This window comes from Temnothorax nylanderi, unplaced genomic scaffold, assembly GCF_030848795.1.
Source record: "Temnothorax nylanderi isolate EJ_2023f unplaced genomic scaffold, tnyl_v1.0 TNYL_tig0003_pilon, whole genome shotgun sequence".
Lineage (NCBI taxonomy): Eukaryota > Metazoa > Arthropoda > Insecta > Hymenoptera > Formicidae > Temnothorax > Temnothorax nylanderi.
The window spans coordinates 2,523,009-2,545,771 of NW_027249065.1; the positions used below are offsets into that span (position 1 = coordinate 2,523,009).

Genomic DNA, 22,763 nt, shown 5'->3' on the forward strand with positions numbered 1-22,763 from the left:
CGGGGAGAAGGAAGGAGGACGAGGAGGACGCGGGAAAAGAAAAGAGAGCAGAAGCGTAACGCCTTGGATGGGGTGCACCGCTCGTTATAGGCCGCGGTGCACCGGCGAAAAGACGGAGAAACGAGAGGCTCCGGTGGAAACGAGCTGCGCTGGAAACGAGCAGCGGGTCGAAGTCGCGATGGCGGGCAAAAGGCAGGGGGTAGGAGAGGGAGGGAAGAGGGTAGATGCAGAAGAATGAAAACCGGCGAGGCTCCACTAGGGGTGGTCTCAGCCGCGGCCTGATAGGGTTGTATTGTGGCGGTATGACGGCGGTGACCCGGAGTCGACGAGCGTTTGCAAGCTCCTCTCTAAGTTTGCCACTCCGTCTCCGCTCATTCTCTTCCTACCACGAGCGCGATATCGAGCTCCTTCTTCATCCACCCACTATCAACTCCATCTTTATGCCGGGCTCGGAACCGCGGGCTCCCCGCGGGCTCCGCTATCCTTAAACTAAATACTGCCGATGACAGCCGAGCGCTTCTACGGTTGAAAAAGAGAAGCGGAGGAGAGATGTCTGTATTACAAGAACTACGATCTTACGTCCCTTCCTTCCTCCTCGTTCCCTTATCCGTCTATTTCTCTTTTATTTCTCTGTGTGTGCTTTTCTGCGTAATACGGAATACCGCTTGCTACTTACTACCCAGCTTTCGCGGCGTAAGAATTGAGAATGGACGAACTGGAGCGTATCGGCGTTGCTCGGAAGAATACAGAGAAATTTCTATACTCTATTCCGATGATTACCTAATGTCACAATTCTATTCTCGTAAAATTCTATCTTCTAACTCTTTATCTATTAATAATATGTATAGATTTTTCTAAAAATTATTTTAATATATAAATATGTACCTACATCCAGCTTATATATTTATCATATAGCTCAATTTTTTCACATATATACACACACACACATACATAGTCTGTTTTGCACAGCGTAGAGAGAAATTTAAAAAAAAAACTTGAAATCGCGGATGTTAAAAAGTTTATTAAACGCGAAATTTAATTAAACTGGCTGTCACCGTGACGGAGGAGGGAAAGGGAGGGTCTTCATCGTTTCGTGCGTTCTATTTTATCCGGACGAATTTAGCGTAAATCGGAGCACCGGAGGTGGTATCGAAAATGACGCCAGAGCTATAACAACAGCAATGACTATGGCGTACACGGTATGCCACGGCTTAAACTCAACGGCTCATAATTGCTTTCCGATTAGATACCATCCCGATATAGCGTTCCGATAGCGTTATTTTCAATTCCACGTTGCGCTCCGCGGCAGCAAGCAGCGCGTATCGACAGGTATATACCGAGGCAAATTCAACAGGCGGCCGTGTGCGCCGGTCTTTGTACACTTTTCCGATTAATAGGAAGAGGGAGGAATGGAACCGGCTGACCACACGCGGCGACTATCCACTGGCCAATCCCCTCGATGTGATACTCGACATTTCGCTTTCTTGAAACCGCTCGGCTTATGAGACCGACCGAAATCGATTATTAAGATTATCCGTTGCCTGTGATTCTCTGATTGGATTCCAAGAAAGTTGTCAAACCCTTTTTATCCTTTGCCAACCACGTTAATTCCCTTTGAAACATTTTTTTATCCTTTTGCAACGTTAATTTCTTTCGCATCGTGCAAACGAATTGCTCCATTTTATAGCGGTCAATGACCGTCGTAATTAATTGTGGCTGCGATTAATTTGATCAATGCAGATCATGAATCTATTTGTGTATTTTTTTCTTGAACTACTTATTACGTTATCAATAATTGCATGTAAAACGCAGTGCAAAATATATATTAATAAAGATAATAATAGATTAATTTAACCTTTTGCAACGTTAATTCTTTCGCATCATGCAAACGAATTGCTCCATTTTATAGCGGTCAATGATCGTCGTAATTAATTGTGGCTGAGATTAATTTGATCAATGCAGATCATGAATCTATTTGCGTATTTTTTTGTTAAACTATTATTACGTTATCAATAATTGCATGTAAAATTCAGTGCAAAATATATATTAATAAATATAATAATAGATTAATAAAGTTGGATTGATAAAATACCGTTCGTCTGGTCAATAAAAATTTTTGCGCTATTTTTCAGTCCACTGAATGAATTCTAAACTACGAAATGTCATGACATAGCGACTCAGAGATTTAAAATCATTGCCCGCGCCGTTACGGGCAAACGTTTACGGCATCCCGAAAGGCATGTCTTGTCCTGCCGTCCGAGGGAAACGATAAATTGACCCGTGTAGGCGACGGTTTGGCGCATTCCATGTCGTAGATCCATTGTGGTCCGAAGGATTACTCGGCGGTTGAATGGATAGCGGTCGGACGTTCGCGCGAACCCACTCTCGTAGGTGCGCCATTAATTACGCGCCGTAATTAAACATTGTGTCGAATTATCTTTCTTAGCCGGTGACGTGACGCGGAGGGAAAAGGCAGGCCTCGGGTGCGCGCCTCTTTGTGCGCCGATATAGCTTATAATCTTATCCGAGCAGGAGCTAATTTAATGTACGTTACGTAAAAGTTTCATCGAGAAACTAAACGCCGCTCTTGAGCTTATTCACGGATTGACGGATTAAACTTCGCCCGGGGAATCCGCCTCTTCAAAAAGACCTTTTGTGGTACGCCACTTTGATATAGTTTGAAACGAAGCTATCGTATCTGCTCGTTACGAGGAAGAGAGAGCGGCCATCTTTTCGCCAAGATTTCTCAAATATCGAAATCCCATTATTTATCCCTTCTCTCACATCCGGCGGAACGTCGGATATTTCCGAGTAATGTCCAAGTTGAGTTTAAAAAGCTAAACCTCTGGGACATCCGACCTCGAGACTTCTCGCTCGGTTATCTCGAACGGGGGGAAAGAGAGAGACGGCAAAAGTGTACTGCTGCAATATTTATCAAGTATGGGTCAGAAAAGCGGCACGTCGTAGATTATTAGCGAGGAGCACGGCTCCACCATCTCGCATTCTCCACCCGACTCTCTACGTGGCTACTGAATAAACACTTTGATTTATGCGACAGCGTGCTCCCGATAAGGATAAACCGGTACACCGAGAGGGGGGAGGAATCAAAGGGGCTTGAATTTCGATTAAATTCCAATCCGGGAGATTCAGTCCTTATTACTTTCCCGACTTTATTCTATACGTTTCTATCTTTTTCATCCAAAATATTATGTACATCACGTTGCAAAGTTTTATTTTTGAGCATGAATATTTTAAGATGGGATTTTATGTTTTTATCGCAGAGCACACGAATACATGAAATATTTGGTACATCGAGAGAAAGAAGAATCAAAGGGGCTTGAATTTCAACAAGAGATTTATTCCTTATTATTTTTCCCCCGACTCTTTTCCAACGTTTCTTTCTTTTTTTATCCGAGATATTACATGTGCTGCGTTACGAGGTTTTATTTTTAAGCATGAATACTTTAAGATCTCAATAAGTTTCGCGTTTGAGCGCGGAAGCGCGCGATACACGAAATATTCGGCGAAAACTGATCATTGCAGGAAATTTCAAAAATTCGTGACGTGTAACTCGCAGACGGAACGTATAACTCGCGACAAGGAGCGCGGAATGTATGTAATATGTATATATAATATATAAATTTAACACGGCATAAATTTTCTCATGCGGCGCACTGCGCGAAATACGATACGTATATGCGCCTGTACATGACGGTACCTGTCTTGTCTACTCTTTCTTTCTCCTTTCCAAGAAATAATAAAATTTTCTTCTCGTCCTTGCTCCGCTTGGAAAAATTGATATTGACGAAGATTACACGCGAGCGATCGCCGATCGCTAAAACGCTTTCACGGTAATGATAATACACGCGCGTAAAATTACAAGGGCATGCCATATCCGCGTTAACATAATTGATTATTCGCTTCTGCCAATTATTACTCGACAGCCAACGGCACTTGACCGATTAGCGCCGTTAGACAGTACTCTCCATGGCTGATGCATTTCAGAAGTGCTCTTTACTCTTCTCTCCCCCATGCCCGGCTAACTTGCCTCCTAATCGGATCGATGGTAAATTACTCTTGCATCATGGGAAAGACGGGAAATTAGCGTTACAACGCGATTAACTTGTTAATAGCATTGTTTTGCGTTAAATATTAACAAGAAACGCAAAAATAATAAAATTATCAGTTTCACCGTAGAGTTTTCAATTTTGAAAACAATTCCGGAAACAATTTCGGAAACAATAGTAGCGCACAGATATATCCATTTGTTTGTATTTTTCTGTCGATTTTTACTAAACATTGACATCGTTCACGAACGGATTTCGCGATCAATGATGCGCGTAATAAGACACTTGTTATTCTAGTCCCGACAATATTGAGCTTCAATGGCAGCGGGAGAATTGCGGAAATGGATTTTGTTGCGGTGCCCTCTCCGCCGTTCTCTCGACAGCTCGCGATTCTCGCGTTACATTGCGGTGCGCGATTATCCACGAGCGCGAATATTGTTGTCCCCACTTTGTTAAACGACGTTGCGACTCAGTTTACACGATCGCTATCACCCGCGGCGGCTATCTTCCGCTCCGTAAGATCAATATCTGGTTTCGTGCAAGATATTTCTGGCGGAATTGAATTTTCCGCGGATGCACCGCGCTCCATCGCGCTGCATCAATTTTTCTATATGTTTTCAGAAACTCTATCCCGACAGTAGGTTAACGCGTGTCGTCGTTTTGATGCCAAAAAAACGAGACTGTACAAATGATGGTTGTAGATCACAAAAAAAATATGCGAGTTATATAGAACAAAAAAAATCGCAACAATATAAAATAAACTCCGCGAATATTTTTTTGAATAAAATACATTCTCATATTTCCGCGTTTACGGCAAGCGATTGTGTGCGCGCGCGTTATCTTAGCGATAAGTTGCAAAGTTGAAAATTCTATAAAGTAACACGACTACGAAACGAGTGATACTGCCGTCCCATGTGTCTTATTAAAACTGTAACTCGGAATGTGTCTCACAAAACGTGTTATGAATCACGAATCACGGTAATCTGACGCCATGCTTGCTTGATCCGTCGAAACAACACGCTCCGTTATATTCACAAATGATTAACATGAAGCTTAATAGCAATTCCAGTTTGCTTAACGTGATAATGAAGTACCGTAACAGTTATTTTTAAGAATAATTATACGGTTAATAATAATACAGATTTAATCAGTGGTATAACGAGAGAATAACGTCTGTGAATTAATCTTTCCTATTTTTCCGGAGTTCAGAAATCTACAAAGACACGCGAAAGACCATTAATACCAGAAACGTAAAAAAGTTAGACGTCGGTTTTTTATTTTTATCTGGGAAAACCAAAAGATTTGAAAGGAATCTCTTTAAGTCATAAAATGCCTTCGGGATTCTTCTGACCTGGTTTATTTTTCTGTTGAACGATAATTGGTTCCGCAATTACCGTCGTAATATCATCAGGAGCACGATGTTCGACGATTGATCGAGCTTTTTAGGAAATCGGCCAACGCGTTGTACGGTCAAGAAACTACTTACCGAGCGCGAGGACGAGGACGAGCGCGAACGGTGCCAGCGACGAGAGCACGAGACCGCGATCCACGTGGTGGGCCGACCGATTCGTGCACGGCCGATGCCCGGCGAACTGTCTCTTCCGCGGCTCTGCATCCATCCCGGCCGGCGGTGCCGTAGTCATCGTGTTCCTTGGAAAATTTCGCGAGAGATCAGAGGATAGGTAGGCAGGCGGATGGCAGGTAGACGGACTAAACGGGGTAAGACGAGAAGGATCCTACCACTCCCGTTTCATCGCGGGGGAGAGGAGGTCAGGGGTATTCACCTGTTCGGCTTCCGACTGCGTATCGGTATAAACATAAGGGAGGCGGCGAAGTCGGAAAAGTGCGGATAGGTATGAGGGAAGAACCGAAAAAAGACGTGTGTGTGTTTACGCGTGTGCGCGTGTGTATACGTGCGCGGATTGTGTGCGTGTATGTGTGTTACGCGGGGAAGGGAAGGACCAGGAACGAGACGACGTACAACCACGCGCGCAACCCTCTGCCTCGTGCGCCGCAACCCCTCTCGGCACTCGTCGCGTCTAGCGCCTGGAGATAGACTAAACCGGGGCACTTCGAGCTGCGCGCTAAGTTCCCTCGGTTCCGCGATTCGACCGACCTCGGACGCGCTCGACGGCGCTCGGCGCCGACCGGCCACCCTCGGCACGCGCTCGGCATCATCCCCTACGCGCTACGCCCGCGGCGGGCTCCGCTCCGTCATGAGGATACAGAAGAAATTGCACGTAGCCTAATGCCCGTATCACGCTGCACGCCACGCCGGAAACGAGATGCCAAGTTGGGGTTATTTTAGGGTTTCACCACGTGGACGAGAGCGACTATAAGTCGCGATTGATTCCTTCCGAATCACTTTAACGTCGTACATTGTCGGAATAACGACGAGTAGCTTTAAATCCGAAGAAAGATCATTTTGTTACGTAGTCGATCATAAATTATCATAATTATAGATATAATTGATTGTAATAAGTATATTTTGGACAAGAAAAAGAAATCTGAAGCTTTTCGATAACTTGACGGCTGACCCATATATTCGTCAGATTTATTGAAATCTGATGGCTGACCGAGTCCGGCTATTTTCACTACGACAACACAACGAAATTAAAATATGTATAACAAACGTACAAAATAAATCGCGAACCTGATTATTTTTACATAGAAAAATAATTAAAATTTCACACTGGAAAAACGGAGAAGTTTATTTATTTATCTCCTAATTTATCGCGCTTTACTGTAAAATTCCTCACCTAAAAAGATACCATTAAAAATTTACAGATATTTCATGACTGATTGCCTGTCTCCCAATTTATCCTATTTCATCCTATCACATTCTATTCCGTCTCTTACAGAAATATAAAGAAAAATAGCCCGCGAGTGTCCGACCGAATAACGTCACGCAAATACGCGTGCAGCGCGAACAAAACGTATGCGATATCTTTTCGAAGAAACGCCAAGAAAGACGTGCGATGCTGAAAGGAACGCGGGATGATGTACATCCGGTTCGGTTCAAGTCTCGCACGCGAGACCACCATCGTCCTCACGCCTGGTATAACTCTGCTTCTCCCGGAGACCCCGGGGTTTCTCCTACGTCGCAGGGGGGTTGCCTTCAGTGCGTACGCGCCAAGCCCACATCGCCGGCTAGCGGCGCCGCGGCGGTGCAGCGCGGGGTGACCGACCGCCATCAACCACCGACTTCAAAGAGCGAGAGATCCGCGTAACCTTACGCCACCGCCACCACCACCCCGGACTGCAACCACCGTCGCTTCCCCGCCCCGTCGCCACTATACTATTGCCGTCGCCGCCAGGCACAAATTAAATAGCCGTGCTAGCGTAGCCGTTTACCCTTACTACCCCTATGCTGCGTGTGTACCGGCCGCGCGCTGCTCCGTTTTTCATGCATCGTTGAATGCACCGAATGTCTCTTTTGAAGGCTTTAACGGTTTCTAATTTAAATCTCGCGAGCCACCGCGCAGTCCTCTCCCTTTTCGCCGGTTGGCGAGGGCCACACACGCGAGATCGACCGTGTCATCAGCTGGAAATTGAAACGCTACGAAGCGAAACGGAAGGAAAAGAAACGCCGGTTTCTCTTAATTTCGAAGCAACGTAATTGCCTTTTGGCGTGGAGCAAGAAACCTATGACCCGCGCGTACGCATTTCGCTTTGATATGCGATCTCGGAGCGAGGTGCGGCCGCGGAACGAACGCTTTTAATTTTCGTCGCGGATCGAGGATCCGTGACCGATTTTTTCCGATTCGCGCCGATTTCGATCGCGCCGAAGTCGGTTTTGTTAGACAAAAGGCTGCAGAACCCGAGGTGCACAGAAGCCAATCTTATTTCTATTTACGCACGTGGTGAAAATGTATCGAGTCTTCGTTATTCTGCATGAATTAACAATTCAGATAGTAGCCAAGGAAAAAAAACACCTAAACTGAAACTTGGTCTGGAAGAACGTGCTTAAAACTTATCTCATCTCGCGGGATACTGGCGGACGATCGCAGCTTCTTAACTATTATTAAAAATATATTCGAGTTTCTAAGATTATGTGCACATGGCGTGTCTTAGCGCATTGCATTTCGGCGCGAGCAACTTCGCGTGTTAAAACGTCATGTAACGTTAGTTTTAATCTTCACTCGATGGCATTCGTTTTACGACCTAGTAGTTTTCGTGCAAATTGTAAAAAAAACTGAAATAAATATATAATTTATATCTTGAAAAAATATGTGTATAGTGTGTACCGTTTCACATCCCGTTTTTTTTTTTTTCAATATTCAATCCCCACGCTCTCATTACTGAATTCATTTATTCCTATTATTCACTTACTTTGTATTCGTTTTTGCGCCATTAATCTTTCGCGCGAGATGGAAAGAGCTTGGGGAATACAATAAAATCAGAGTCTGATAAAGAGATGATTTTCCTTGAAATAAATGCAGGGAAAACTGCGAAGCGGAGATTTTCGTGCGGAAAAGTCGGGAACAAATCTTTTAATAAGAGATATAAATATAAAAATAAGTTCTAACTCTCGCTTCATCCACGTCAAACACGATATCCTTTTTAATCTTATTCCTATTTTTACTCTCATTCTCATTCTTTTTGTTCTTATCCTTACTTGAGAATGTTCATACAATCATCGCTCGCAAAAAATGTGTTCGTCGTGTGTGTGTATGTGTACATGTGTGTATGCGTGTGTAAATGTGTGTACGAGTCCGCGGTAGAGCTCGGGTCCGTAAGTTCGCTAAGCCCAAACGACTGTGCGGAACCAGTCGTCCCCGCGGCACCAAGAAACCGCGCGAGAAACTGAATTCTCGCGACATCCAACGAGCTTGAACACAATTGCCGAACCGGCGACGTTGCGGAGCTGTATCGCGGTCGGCAACAGGAATTATTCTACATCCTTCATATTACCGTCCGTGCCTGTTTCCGACCCTGTTCCGCGAAATTTCCACAGAGGACGGTAGCGCACGGTAAACACTTGCTGCGCAAATTCCAAATTCGTTATGATGATCAAGCCGTGATATCGCGATATCTCGACTCTCGACGCTCCGTCTTTTAACTTTGAATTATCGATAAAACTGGCGGACGTGCAACAATGGCCACGATACAACAAAGCGCTTTAGCTCATTTAGAGGCGATAGAAATAATTTAAATTACTCTATGCTGTATATACATTTCCAACAAACACCAAGTAACACGCAACTTACATGCAACTTACAATTTCCTACACATATTGCATTTACATTTTTGAGTAGGAAATTGCAAGTTGTATGTGTTACTTGGTGTTTGCTGGGTTCTCTCTGAAACGTCGAACGGAACTCCTCCGAAAAAGGAGAAAAACGGTCTGTAATTAGCAAGAGACATTGAGCGCCTCTTCGAAACCAATTCGTAGAACGTTCGCATTGCGCCTGCGGATTCGACTTCCCCATATTATACAAGTCCAGCCACGAACGGGAGTATAAGTACTCGTCGCTCTCTCTCTCCTCCGACAATAAGTATGTCGTAACTCGTGACTGGAATGAGTCACGGTAATCTTATCGTCTAACCGCGGTTCCTTGGAACCTAATGGAATTTCGAGATCGCCGTTTCGCTGAGAGAGTTCCGATTTTCCAATCGCGGAGGGGCGGTGGCGAACCGGGCGCGAGGAGCGTATCTCGCGCAATGTGTGAAAGTCTTCGAGTGCGAATCTAACTATCGCGAATGTCCCAAGGTCGCGTACGCCCGCACGATTGTAGATCACGAGGGGATCTACGCGCACGGTACACTCTCGTGGTCGATCCGTAAAAAAACATAAAGCGCGCAGCCTTTTTTCCCTCGGCTCTCAGTCTTGTCGACACTCGACAGTTCGCACACGGCTGCAGCAAGTGCAGCATGGGCGCGGGTAACTGCAGAGCCTTCCGGAGAAGCGCCGACTCGAGTCAGGACATCTCCGCCGCAACAGGTGTGTACCACGTCAAGAGGAAAACTGAAACTAGAGAAGTGCGAGAACCACGCAAAATTCGTGTGAAATCTGAAACAAAGCTGTTTTCTATTTTTTTTACACATCGTGCTATTTTGACATTGTGTTAAAATTTCTCCTAGTCGCAAATTAATTCGGAACGACACGCGCGATCAAAGACTGCTTTCGTGTGTCTTCTTCTTCGCTTCTTTCATTTTCTTCTGTATTTTCTTGTTTTTCTCCTTTCTTCTTCCTTTATTTCTTCTTCTAATTCTTATTCTTCTCTCTCTTCTCCTTATTTTCTTTTTTCCTTTTCTCTTTATTTTCCTTTCTTTGCTTTTTCTTCTTTCTTTATTTTTTCTTCTTTTGCTCCTTATTCTTCTTTTTTTCTTCTATTCTTTACTTTCCTTTTTTCCTCTTTTTTCTTTTTCTTTTTCTTTTTTTTTCTCTCTTCTTCCTTTCTTTCATCGCGCACAGTGATCGATTAATTTTGAGATTTGAGATTTTAATTTGTTCGCGCTTTTTTCGCGAGAGGCGAATCACATCAGCTATATTACGCCGAAGCGTTCGATTAACGACGGGAGTGACGGGATAATTACAAGCGATTAAATATACTGACTAGCGGTTTAAGAAACATTCGTTCTGCTTTGTGCTATGTAGCACGAGGACGGACGCACCGATCGAATAGTGCCGGCACGTTCTTTCTTACTTTCTCAGTGCCTTGCGAGGATCGATGCGGTGTGTCAGGACACTCGCGCTCGGACGGAGGTGGGCCGCCTTGACGAACATGTCGTTCTCGCGCCTTTTCCAGGGTACGTCCTCGTGACGCTTAATAAGGCAAACAGGCAAATGTCTTACAAATGTAAGACACACAGATACGGGACACCTCTGCGGGGGCAATACCTCCACCGGTGTATGTCGGAACAAACGTAAAAAATTAAGTGACGCATAGAAATGTATGCTCCTTTCTTTTGTAGAGGTTATACTGGAGCAGATTGTGTATATCGCATTTCCGCGAACGCGGGCCTGTAATTGAGTCACGCTTACTTTCTGACATCACAGCTTAAAAGGAACGGGATATGACTTATGACTATCGACAGAAAAATTCGCGAGAGCGAAAACTCGTGTCGCGCTTTAACAAGTAAACATAGCAATCGGTACATGGGTGAACAGAGAGTAAATCAATATTGATATTCTCAGGCTAATAGTAATTTTTTGCGAATTCAATACGTTTCGCCTTCGTGCTAATTAGATTGGAAGTGACGCTTTCGCTTTTATTTTATTCTCCGCATCGATATTCATCGCAATTTCATTCGTACGTGCCTTGGAGTGTCAATCAACGGCATCGACGCACAAACCTCCATGTCACGTGCGCGACGCACGACTCGGTCGGTCGCTCGAGTCGCGCCGATGCGCCGCAATAACGCCGACACCGGGGATTATCCCTCGACGGGACTATTACGGTCGTCGTCTCGCTGCAACTACCTCGGGCAAAAGTTATCATTATTCGTTAAGTCATTACTGATAACCGGTGCGACTGCCGATCCACGTACGAGATAACGTCAGCCGGGATTTACGTCCGCGCTCCCCTCCAGCGAGATTTCCTTGTTGTATGCTGCGTTACGTAATCGATGCGAGTTGTTTGTTGTACGCGTCGTTAACGAGGATTCTCGTTTCGTTATGGAGACACTTGATGAGGCGATTGATCGGAGGTACCGCCTGTCATGCAAGCACGCAAACCATCAGTTTGTCATGAGTATTCTATTGTTTACTGGCTGCTATAGAGACGTAAAGAAAGAATAGAGTAAAATTATCTATTGCGTGCGTTAGATTAGACGTACACACACATACACATAATAGTATTGTCAATTTATCACATTCACATATTCACTTTTGTGTTTTCACGTTTGTATCTATACATGCCAAGATAGGTTCAGAATTATGATTAGATTGCGATTTAGAGTTATAGGGGTTTACTCTTTTGTAATTTCTTAAAGATACCCGTTTTCATCATGTTGAATAAAATTAAAGAGGATTACAGTGAATACAATAAAGCTGAGAATATCTCGCACGAATATAATAAATTGCCATGTTGTTGTACTTGTGAGTCACCTGTTGCTACGCACCTTTAAGAATAGTCTATAATAAGCTCCAATACACACGTCTGTAATAAGCTACGGATAATTATTATAAATAGTTAAATCGTAAATTGTCTTGCATCTTTCTCAGGCTCTTCAGAACAACATGACTATGTCGAGGGTGTGGTGTGCAAGCAGGAAGATATCAACGAAAATGAGATGCAGCAGCTATCGCTTGGAGAGGACGGGGGAAAAATTTTGTTAGTGAAACAAAAGGGAGAATTGTACGCGATTGGTACCAAATGCACGCATTACGGTGCTCTGCTACATACCGGCGCGTTAGCAGAAGGACGGGTGAGATGTCCGTGGCACGGCGCGTGTTTTAACATCAAAACTGGGGACATTGAAGATTATCCAGGCTTGGATTCTCTACCATGCTACAAGGTAATTTACGAACTTGTCAAGATTCTCTCCTACATATTTGTTTAACATGTTATTTTTACTGCACTGCTTTTAACAGGTGCGCGTGGACGAAGCCGGTCTTGTTCATGTAAGAGCCAAACGTAAGGACCTGGATATTAACAAACGCACGAAGGATATGTCTGCACGTGATCCTGAAAATACGAAAACGGTCGTAATAGTTGGCGGTGGACCGTCGGGTGCGACTTGTGCGGAGAGTCTGCGACAGGAAGGCTTTACAGGACGCATCGTTATGGTGTGCAGAGAGAACGCGGTACCCTACGATCGAATAAAAGTGTCCAAAGTGTTGGATTTCGATGTTCAGAAGGCGGCGTTACGGCCTGCCTCGTTTTACAATGATCACAAGATCGAAACGAAACTTGGAGTAGAAGCGATAGGTACAAGAAATAAGCATCTCGTTCAACATATATTTAAGTCGCGTTACCTATATTTTACATTACATTTTCGTACTACATTTTTTACTCTGTTACAGGTCTAGATACGACTCAGAATATTGTCAAATTGAGTAATAACGAGAACTTGAAGTACGATTATCTATTTTCTTGCACAGGCAGTAAACCGAGGATGCCAAATGTTCCTGGAGCGAATTTATCGAATATTTTTGTTCTACGAGATTATACTGATTCGCAAGGTGTATATGCGCTTCTGTCTCCCGAGAAACATGTAGTTGTCCTAGGATTAGGCTTTATCGGCATGGAAGCCGCGGCTTATTGTATCGGCAAATGCGCGTCTGTCACGGTAATAGGACGCGATACCGTGCCGCTCAGAGCGATATTCGGCGCGGACATCGGTAGCAGAATTAAAAAAGAGCACGAGGCAAAAGGTATTGTATAAAGTTACACTTGTATGAATTAGGATATTGGTATGCATTAGTATTAGTAATAATAATCAATGTTCCCAGGTGTGAAATTCATTTTCCAGAACAATATCAAGCAATTTATTCCAAAGGAAGGTGAAGAAAGTGTTGTGGCTAAGGTCGAACTTACAGACGGCCAGATTCTACCAGCGGATATAGCTATTGTTGGAATAGGATCCACTTTTTATACCGACTGGCTGAAAGAATCTTCTGTTCAAATGAGGGACGATGGTACTATACCAGTAAATAAGGTATAACATTTGGACACAGTACTAATTATGTACAGTTCTAATTATGTATCATTCTTCATTTTAATAATTGGATGTTAATCGAATTCTAGCATTTAAGAACGAATGTGGAAAATGTATATGCCGGAGGTGACATAGCTTATGCGCCGATATATGGATCCGACGACACGTTAGCTGCGATAGGTCATTATTCTTTAGCTCATTATCACGGCAAAATTGCGGCTCTAAACATATGCGGTAAAGAAACTTCTTTGAAGACTGTGCCATTCTTCTGGACGAACATACTGGGTAGAAATTACAGATATGCAGGTAAATTTGCACATAATATATTTATTATACTTTTGAAATACTGTGTTTGCACAACACAGTATTTCAAAAGTATAATAAATTACACATTTCGTAAAGATTTAACAATTCAATTAAACAATCTTTATCGCTTCATTTTCAGGCCATGGAAACCCTACTAGCATAAAGATTCATGGCTCACTGGACAAACTGGAATTCTTCGCTTACTATCTTAAAGATGGCAAAGTAATAGGAATTAGTAGTGTTAGTGCTGATCCAGTTGCAGCAGATTTTGCGAATATGCTGTACGAGGGAAAGATGCTAACAGAAGAGGAAATTAATATAGATCCGTTTGGTTGGATGAAAAATAAGCCAAAGGATGTCTCAACCCGGTTTCAAGAAAGCATTCTAATTGACGTGCAAGCTTGAGTCATTTTATACAAACGAAATAATTTAATGACTTAGAACAACGATGTCACAGTATTAGTCTCAACTTTTACTTTGCACATTCTCAATTAGTACCTTATTAGACGTAACTTGTGTAATATATTTCATGATACTGTCCTTATGTTAAGAAATACTTTATGTAGTATATTCTGCATTGTGCACAAAAAGAAAAGAGACAATTAAATGTCATTGTTGAATTTGTCGCTTATTTAATTTCCAAAAACCTAAAGTAATCTACAAAACGTAATTACACATGTCTGTAGGAAGTAGGAAGACTCAGTCCCACGCTTCTGTGACTCTCATATGGCACAGACGTTCGGCGATCGTGATCTCTCTCTGGAATTTTGCGTCTTTTTCACCATATATCTTCTTTAAAAAGTTGTCCTTCCTGTCTCCAATCAGATCCTTCATGTGGCCGCTAGATTGTTCAACCGTGAGATAGGGATGCCGTAGAATCAACATATTCTGCTCTTCCCTCTCGAAGTCTTGCTTCATCTTAAGCAAATCATGCATAGATGGTTTCTTAACTTTTCGGTATTTCCTGCGTGAAGCAAAGTTTTACAGAGTTACACGTGACGAATTCCATGTGATGAAAAGGAAGCAATGTAAAATCGTGGTTTTTAACGCGATAATTAAATATGATTAGTCGTCTTTCTGAAAGAAAAGAAAAGCACTCACCCTCTGTATCTATATGGTATTCTGCAAACGTAGCCTAACAGGGTCAACCCAAGCCGCATTGTAAATCAGATATTATACCGAAAAAATTGTTAATGCACAAATATTTATAAATCTTGATGTTATCCGGAAACGTACGATCTTCCTATCTTTCACAGCATGCTTTTTGGTTAAGAGTTAGGATTATTGCAGATTATTGTGTTATCACTGCTGCCCTCTCATGTCGGAGAGACGGACACGCCACGTTTTGATGTTTTTCGTTTGATACGTGACAATACATTACCGATAAAACAGTGACTTATCTGACTTACTTTAGATAATACTCTTACAGTTACCTAAATTATCTGTTGCTGTTAGTATCACTGAGGATTTACGTGTAAAACATAATTAATAAGTTACATTTACGTGTATACAATGTAAACTATGTTTAACTTGTCATCTATGTTGATAATGAAGAATCTACGGAGAGGATCATCGAAAATTTATATTTCATCGGAATTTTATATTTTTATCAGATTATAAACCTGCATGCTTGTTTTAGCTGAATTTCTTACACGGTTCATCTTTCCTCTCATCCTTTTCACGTTGGAGAGAAAAAGAAAGAAGATGAATTGTGCAAGAGAAGTTTAGCTAAAACTAACAGACCTTATAGGTACTTGATCACATTTATATATATCACATTTTATCAGAAAAATCGGAAAATTATATAATGCATTTTTATAATGCATAATTGAGCATTTGCTCAAAGAGCAAATCAATGGTATAAATTCTAGCAAGGACACGGAGTTATTGAATTGATGGATGATTCCCATTTTGACGTCCTCCAGGAGTCAGCAAAATTTAAAACACTTTCCAAAACCACGCTCTTAACGCTCGAGCGTCGTTCTATCTTTGTTACTTACAGAAAGTTGAGCAAGGACAGAGCACACTCTTTGCGCTAAGAGCGTGGTTCTGGAACGCAGCCTTAGATTATAAACACAAGGTCTTGATCACTGTTTGTTATTATTCTTTGTTCTTCATTTCACTTGATGTATTCCGGCGATCCTTATAAGGATCCTTATAAGGATCGCCGGAATACATCAAGTGAAATAAATAACAAAGAATAATAATAACAAACTATAGTTCCTATGTCAGTCTGACACGAGACATCATATCACATATAAAAGAAGCTCTCAGTTGTGATCGTCGGAATCATCTCTTTTTCATTTTATTAATCTTGACCACTTTACATCATGCCGTTTAAAATTATTGATTATTATTATACTTACGCAATTAAGTCCGACATTAATCACAGCTAATTTTATTTAACTGTTTTTACGTAATGTGTTCGATTGTTACGTGTTTATGTATTTTATCGGATTATTATAAAAGTACTATGTCAATATCGATTTATTTTATTATTGTTTTGACATCTTCTCAATTTTATATATTTTTTGACATGTAATTTGATCAAATTTATTCTTTTGCGTTTCAAGAAGATCAACACGCAAACTATTTGTATTTATATTATTGTAAAATAATCTCTTTTTTTTTAAACTAACATGATCCTTTGATTTGCTCGAAAGTTAGCCGCTTGATTTTCACTTTTAGTTATTTATTTTTATCCAGCGTAGAGTTATTACCTCTTAATTTATATTTAACATGTCATATATGGAGGGGTTAAAGCCATAGTGGTGTAAGTCACTTTTTTTAACCTATCGAGTTAAGTTCATAGATGCAGTCTACACATGCAGATATGTTGAAAAAAGAAGAAAAAAAAAGTTGTCAAAAAAATTGACTTACACCACTATGGCTTTAACCCCTCCATATGTGAATAATGACTAATCAAGGAAGGGGTTATCAAAAATTCATACTTTGTCAGAAATATCGGAAATTAATATTTTGTTTGCAATTATATTTTCAGTACTATTATCACCTTTTTGAGGATTATCAGGAAAAATTAACAATAATTAAATGTTTTAATTTTATACACATAAAAGAGGAAGATAATTATATATATATTGTCTGTAAATTATAACCTGATTTTTGTCTACGTGAAAGAGGTTCGTATAAACATAATATAAATCATATACACAGTCTGTCCAGTCTGTAGTGCGACTAATTTTTTAAAATTTTTTCTTACAGCGCCGTCTTTTGATAAGTTGACAGTATGGATGATAATAAATTAAAACAATTAACCAATATCAAATTTTATGTAAAATTAAAAAAACCTGTTGAAGAAACATATGCAGATCTTAACAGGGTATACGAGAATACCTGTTTAGATATTTCGAAGGTGAAGAAATGGTATGAGAGATTTATTGATAAAGGAACAGATATTGCAGTCAATTATACACCCAATCACATTAAGGAAGTGGCTGAAATACTTCTGGATCCCTATGTGTCCACAAGACACATCATTAAGAAGCTCAGTTCAATATCTAAAATCGCTCTTCATCACATTTTGATCAAGAAATTGGACATGTCCAAGATCTGTGAACGCTTCGTACCGCGCATGCTGACGGAGGATGAAAAAGTCGCTAGAGTGGAGTACTGCAGAGACATGCTAAGAGCAGCCGAAGATAGTGATTCGAAACAAAACGATTTCAAGGAAAACATCGTAACTTATGGCGAAACATGGTTTCATCAAGATGAGGTGATCACAAAGCAGCAGGACGCTTCCACGTTGAAATGTCAAACATTGCCTAAGGTCCGAACGATAAAGACATTGCTGACTGTTTTCTTCGATTCGAAAGGAATTATCCGCAAGGAATTCATACCGGAAGATCAAGCAGAGAACACGGATTATTATTTAGGTATTCTGAAATGTTTGTGGAACAGTATTCATGAAAGTGATATTCGGCCTGAATATCGAAAGCCAGGATCTTGGTCTCTTCTGCACGATTATGCACCGGAGCACCAATCTAAGAATGTACGCAGTTTCTTAGCCGAAAAAGGCATTACAGCGCTCGATATCCCCTCGTATTCACCTGATTTGGCTCCATATGATTTTTGGTTGCTCCCAAAACTCAAATCAACAATGAAAGGAAAGCGTTACAATAATATTAAGGACATGGAAAATAATTTGACCGCGGATTTAGAGAAGATTCTGGACGTGGAGTACAAGAACTGTTTCGAAAATCTTTTTAATCAACGCTTACAGTGTTGTATTAACTCAAAAGGAAAGTATCAATAGAATTTAAAAAAAAATTAACTTGTAATTTTTTCGGTGACTGTGTACAATTTATGTAGACGTAATCTTGAAATTTACGACGTAACGGAATTTATGACAGTCGGAATTGTTTAATTATATCCTAAATTTCTGTTGTGTTTTCTAGAAAAAACCGAATAATTCCGATCAGAATTCATTCCGAGAAGTTCCATCATATACGTGACCAGGTAGATTTTATACCGATTTTCAACTGATATCGAAGAACGATTACTGTTAAAATAAATATAAAATATAAATATAAATAAGATTTAAACTAATTTTTTTTAAATTCAGATCATCTTGTACTTCATATTAAAACTCTTGTACTTTTTTTCTAATCTAACTTATATTAGTATTTTGTCATCTACCTTTAACGATAAGGGTATTGAAGGGCGAAACGAGCGAGATTTCATTAGAACTGTATTACAGCTAAAGTGGACGAGGTACAGACATTGCCCAGTTTTACAGTAGTAAGAATTAATTTTTCTACAATACAAATAATACAATATTTTGGGAACACAGTCGATATTTTACAGTAAGAGCCTCCTAATTTTTCCTCTTCGTGAAAAACCAACTTGTTTCGTATTAAGTTATCGCGTATTCAATTCAGCTTTAATAGAAATCAAATGTGGCACACAACTCGCTGCCTATCAACGGTTAATATAAACGGTATCTAAACTCTCCATTAGTGTGGCAACCTGTTAGATCAATCCTCAGTAGCGAATTCAACTGCCTCAATATCTAGCAAGATCTGAATTTACTTTTTTCTTTACTAAAGATGCGAGACTAGAGTTAAAGAAAAGGATTATGTTGAGTATTATTTTGATTATTAATTGGCAGAGAATTGTGGCTTCTTTGCGCTGGCGGTTGATAAATTGGTTGCGTACTCCGTTGCTGACCTCGTTTTTTATTGTATCCCTTATTCCCGCCAACGGCACCGCTTCCTCCTCGTCGAAATTCCATACCTGCTGCAATCATCATTTTAAATTATATTGACGCTAAAATGTTTCACAATGTACAAAATAAAAGGTAATACAAAAAACACTTGGAGACGAACGATTTGTCACACACCATTTATGTGATTGTAACTCTGATCGTAACGTGGCTGTCGATTGTTAGAACGCTGATCTTGCCGTCTCGTATCCGAAACATAATCCTGAATCTGATACTGTCACGGTAATTAATAAGGATTATTATCAGCAATAAAAACATTATAATTTTACATCGTGCTATTTTACATACGTCGTCCGTTATTGGTATACAATCCACCTGGAGCACTTCCTCATAGTTTTCAAATCCTTTAAATTGCACTACACAAGTCCTCTCGGAAACGCCAGTGACTTCGGCATTGTAATACTGTAAATTTTGTACACAAATAATTAAACAATGCGCAAAACATACGAAAAAGATGGGAATGACATATGACTCCGTGTAAAAACAATCAATTTGTCAGCGGATCCCCGGTTCGATCCCGACTGTTATCCCATGTATATTTCGATTTTAGACAATATTGATTGAAAAATTAAAAGAGTAAGGTGAATTCATCTCAGGGAACTCATATATATCTTAAATTCAAACATTTTCGTACAAAAAGATGATACGTACCCTATTATCTTCCCAATACTTGGCCATACACTTGTCACCTACTTGCCATACCCATGTACTGTTGATGTTGTGGGTACCGTAATTACTCTCGTTTCTTTGCATGTTGGGATTCATGGCCATCCTATTCCCAACGTTACTATTCGGCTGATATCTAGGTTGACTCTTAAAATTCTGTTCAGTTGTATTAGATGAATATACTTTAGGGGTTCCGTTTTGCTGAGCTCGATTATGCCTATTATAAGAAGCATCATAAGAATGCCTATTTCCGGCCTCGGGCTCGAGGTGATTATAGTTTCTGTTACTACCGAGATTCTTTCCCTCAGTCTGGATTCTGGTATCGTTACCGCTATCACTGGCGTTTACGTTACTTGTACGCGACTGAGCAAACGTATTTCTGTAATCAATCGACTGAGAAGACTTCTGATACGTTTCTCTGCCTCCGTCGTGTTGATACTGATATTGAGGTTCCTGGTTACGTTGAAATCGCGGCGGTTTGTTCTGCGGTGCATGAGTAGCACCGTTATATTGCGAGTACATGGCGGAGTTACTGTTATTTGTTCGCTTACTATTTCTATGGTCCTCTGAATATCTCGGAGGTGGTTGATAACCACCACGACCACCTTTTTGATTCCTATTAAGAGAGATCAATTAAGAGTCATTACAATACTTCATTAAATATTTTACGATTTTGCTTGGTAAGATAGTTATGGTTTGGTATATATTATATATCAAATATATTAGTAATATATTAGATAATATATTAATTCAGTAAGATACGTACCGTCCACCTCTTCCACTTTGTGCATCAAAACCTCTTGATTCAAAACGATCTTGATTACTTTCATTATTTTGTATGTAGCTGTTTTGAAACAAATTAGTTGCTTCGACGCTCTCAGGTTGTACAGGTAATTTATCCTCGAGAAAGTCGAATAGGGATATTTTTCCGCTGCTTGGTTTACTGTCCTCGGTTTTCTTTTCCCGTTTGCCACGCGGCTCTCGTGGTTCGCGAGATTCCTTGGCGTTACTGCAATAAGATTATAATTCAATAATAACTGACGATAAGTGTATGAAGAAGAAAAATAGAAAAAAATAAAAATAAATTCTCTTACTTATATCTGCTGTCGGTCTTTTGCAGGCTTCTCAGTGCTTTATCCACGTTATTTCTATTAACTCTCAAAGCGTATTCTGCCTGCTCTATGGTAAATCCACGATCCACGATTTTCTGTACGCTATGATCCAATAGCTGTGAAAAACGCACATAAATTAGATTTTCAGACATCAACGCAAACTTTTAATTTAATGGAACATATAAAAGCAAGTCAACCTGTTTAGTCCCGCCGCCAAATACTTTCTTACTGCCTTGCTTGGCAGCTTCCGCTATCGCATCCTTGCGCTGAGCTTCAAACTCCGTATTCTCCTTGCTAGGTTTTTCTTTTTCTGCCAGGGCTTTGAAGTTCTTATCTTGCTCGGATACTTTTACGATTTTTTTACCAAATGGTATCCACGGTGGTGGCCCACCTTCATCGGCAGATCTTACTCGAGTATGTGAAGCTAATTTCTATAACAAAAGCAGTTCTGTACATATGCCATATCCATTAAATAAAATTAACTAATCAAGTAAAATGTGTTTCACCTTATTTAATTCCCATTTTTCCACTAAACTGGCAACTTTTCCCCCAAGTACGTAAATTAAATGCGCTGGTGTCAATAAAAAGAGTCCATGTGACACAGGTAGAGTTCCTGATTTTATCAGTATCTTTGTACCAGGTGGCGTGTTTAAACTACATGTAAAACAGATGATTAGAAGAGACAGTTGTAAAAAGCAAAACAAGGCAATAACGCAATCTAATACATTTACCTTAAAGCCGATATATGTTCAACTTCTAAGGCTTGAAAATTATTCTTCCCATCTGTCAACGATAATTTTAACATCCGCGGAACTGATCTCGATTCTTCGTTTCCTTTGGGCGTAGCTACATTACGTATCTTTTGTATTTGCAACACAATGTTGCCCTGACCAATATCTCCATTCCCGCTGCCAATCTCTCTCAAGTCGAGCTGTAAATAATATAAATTTTTTCTCATTCACTCACGTCTCTCAAATAAATTCTCAACACCCAGTCAATCACATTGACTCATAAAGAACCACATTGATACGTACATCCAACAGTCGTTTTACTATCTTCTGCGTGTCCACCAAGCTACCTGAATCGGTGGCCACATCATAACCATGATCTGATAGATACCTGGCGAAAGGAGGGCGATTAATGTAGATGAAGGGGTTGCAAATATTGAGTGGACTTGGAGCGATCGTGGGGACCACGTGCAAGAGGAAGAGGATAAATTCCTTTTCCAGTGGAACGTCAGCGGAGAAACTGGAAGAGTATGTACACCTTACTCACCATCCCAATGCCTCCAGGTTCTCCATGTTTCTGCCGGACTGTCTCTCTTTGTCGAGGAAAGACCCGGTCGTGCCTCATGAAATCGACGCCGCTATTGCGTGCCGTCCGTGAATTCGCGACGCGCCGCACACGACCGCGCGTATACAAACATCTGACAGCTGACACGCGTTTTCGAAGGTGCGACCAGGTGCGACGAGGGGATCGATGGAGGAGGTTCGAGTTTCCCCGAGTTGCGACGACTCGTTGGCCGCGGGCACCTCCGAGTTTCCGTCGAGGCTGTTTCTCGCGGGCACGGCCTACTACGCGAGGAAACGGAGTGTCGCGCACTGGTGCAGCAACTACGAGATCGCTCAGACGAGGGAACCGCACCTATACAACCTGAAAACACTCGTCGCCATCTTGCATGCTCGGAGCAGCGTGCGTTCCGACCATAGACGTGAAAAGTGACAGACCGAGCGGCGCGCCAACGATGCTTCGGTTTAAATTACT

General features: G+C 41.2%; 4 protein-coding genes across 10 annotated transcripts in view; 1 reads left to right on the plus strand and 3 right to left on the minus strand.

Annotated features, from left to right (window-relative positions):
* LOC139771728 (cell adhesion molecule Dscam2) overlaps positions 1-6,122 on the minus strand; it is a 77,402-nt gene extending 71,280 nt beyond the window's left edge. For 2 of the 3 annotated variants that reach the window (XM_071704719.1, XM_071704713.1), the window contains exons 1-2: positions 6,049-6,063; positions 5,554-5,717 (exon numbers count right to left, since the gene is read on the minus strand). In XM_071704719.1, coding sequence (XP_071560820.1) covers positions 5,554-5,710 — 157 coding nt within the window. In that variant the 5' untranslated portion in view covers positions 5,711-5,717; positions 6,049-6,063. Of the gene's footprint in view, positions 1-5,553; positions 5,718-5,851 lie in introns of all 3 variants that reach the window. The other variant, XM_071704726.1, reaches the window with a different exon arrangement.
* A 3,484-nt stretch (positions 6,123-9,606) lies between these two features.
* On the plus strand, positions 9,607-14,599 carry LOC139771788 (apoptosis-inducing factor 3). Of its 4 annotated transcripts, XM_071704852.1 has the most exons (8): positions 9,974-10,011; positions 10,726-10,820; positions 12,238-12,530; positions 12,607-12,943; positions 13,039-13,389; positions 13,468-13,673; positions 13,763-13,979; positions 14,119-14,599. In XM_071704852.1, exons 2-8 carry the CDS (start codon positions 10,742-10,744, stop codon positions 14,382-14,384), a joined length of 1,749 nt encoding a protein of 582 aa, XP_071560953.1. In that variant the 5' UTR covers positions 9,974-10,011; positions 10,726-10,741; the 3' UTR covers positions 14,385-14,599. The 4 variants fall into 4 exon arrangements, with proteins under 4 accessions (XP_071560960.1, XP_071560953.1, XP_071560936.1 ...); XM_071704859.1 differs by lacking the exon at positions 10,726-10,820 and having other exon boundaries at positions 9,607-10,011; XM_071704835.1 differs by lacking the exons at positions 9,974-10,011; positions 10,726-10,820 and adding an exon at positions 10,935-11,753.
* LOC139771807 (large ribosomal subunit protein mL63) lies at positions 14,589-15,271 on the minus strand. The gene is made up of 2 exons (XM_071704872.1): positions 15,081-15,271; positions 14,589-14,943 (listed from the first exon to the last, which is right to left on the minus strand). The coding sequence occupies exons 1-2, from the start codon at positions 15,137-15,139 to the stop codon at positions 14,679-14,681; spliced, it is 324 nt and encodes a 107-aa protein (XP_071560973.1). The 5' UTR covers positions 15,140-15,271; the 3' UTR covers positions 14,589-14,678.
* A 3,399-nt stretch (positions 15,272-18,670) lies between these two features.
* On the minus strand, positions 18,671-22,679 carry Tdrd3 (Tudor domain containing 3). Of its 2 annotated transcripts, none has more exons than XM_071704898.1 (11): positions 22,275-22,679; positions 22,034-22,118; positions 21,731-21,930; positions 21,506-21,653; positions 21,197-21,430; positions 20,982-21,115; positions 20,654-20,896; positions 19,873-20,503; positions 19,510-19,623; positions 19,339-19,435; positions 18,671-19,232 (listed from the first exon to the last, which is right to left on the minus strand). In XM_071704898.1, the coding sequence occupies exons 1-11, from the start codon at positions 22,298-22,300 to the stop codon at positions 19,060-19,062; spliced, it is 2,085 nt and encodes a 694-aa protein (XP_071560999.1). In that variant the 5' UTR covers positions 22,301-22,679; the 3' UTR covers positions 18,671-19,059. The 2 variants fall into 2 exon arrangements, with proteins under 2 accessions (XP_071560999.1, XP_071560988.1); XM_071704887.1 differs by having other exon boundaries at positions 18,671-19,235.
* Between the last annotated feature and the right edge of the window lie 84 nt (positions 22,680-22,763).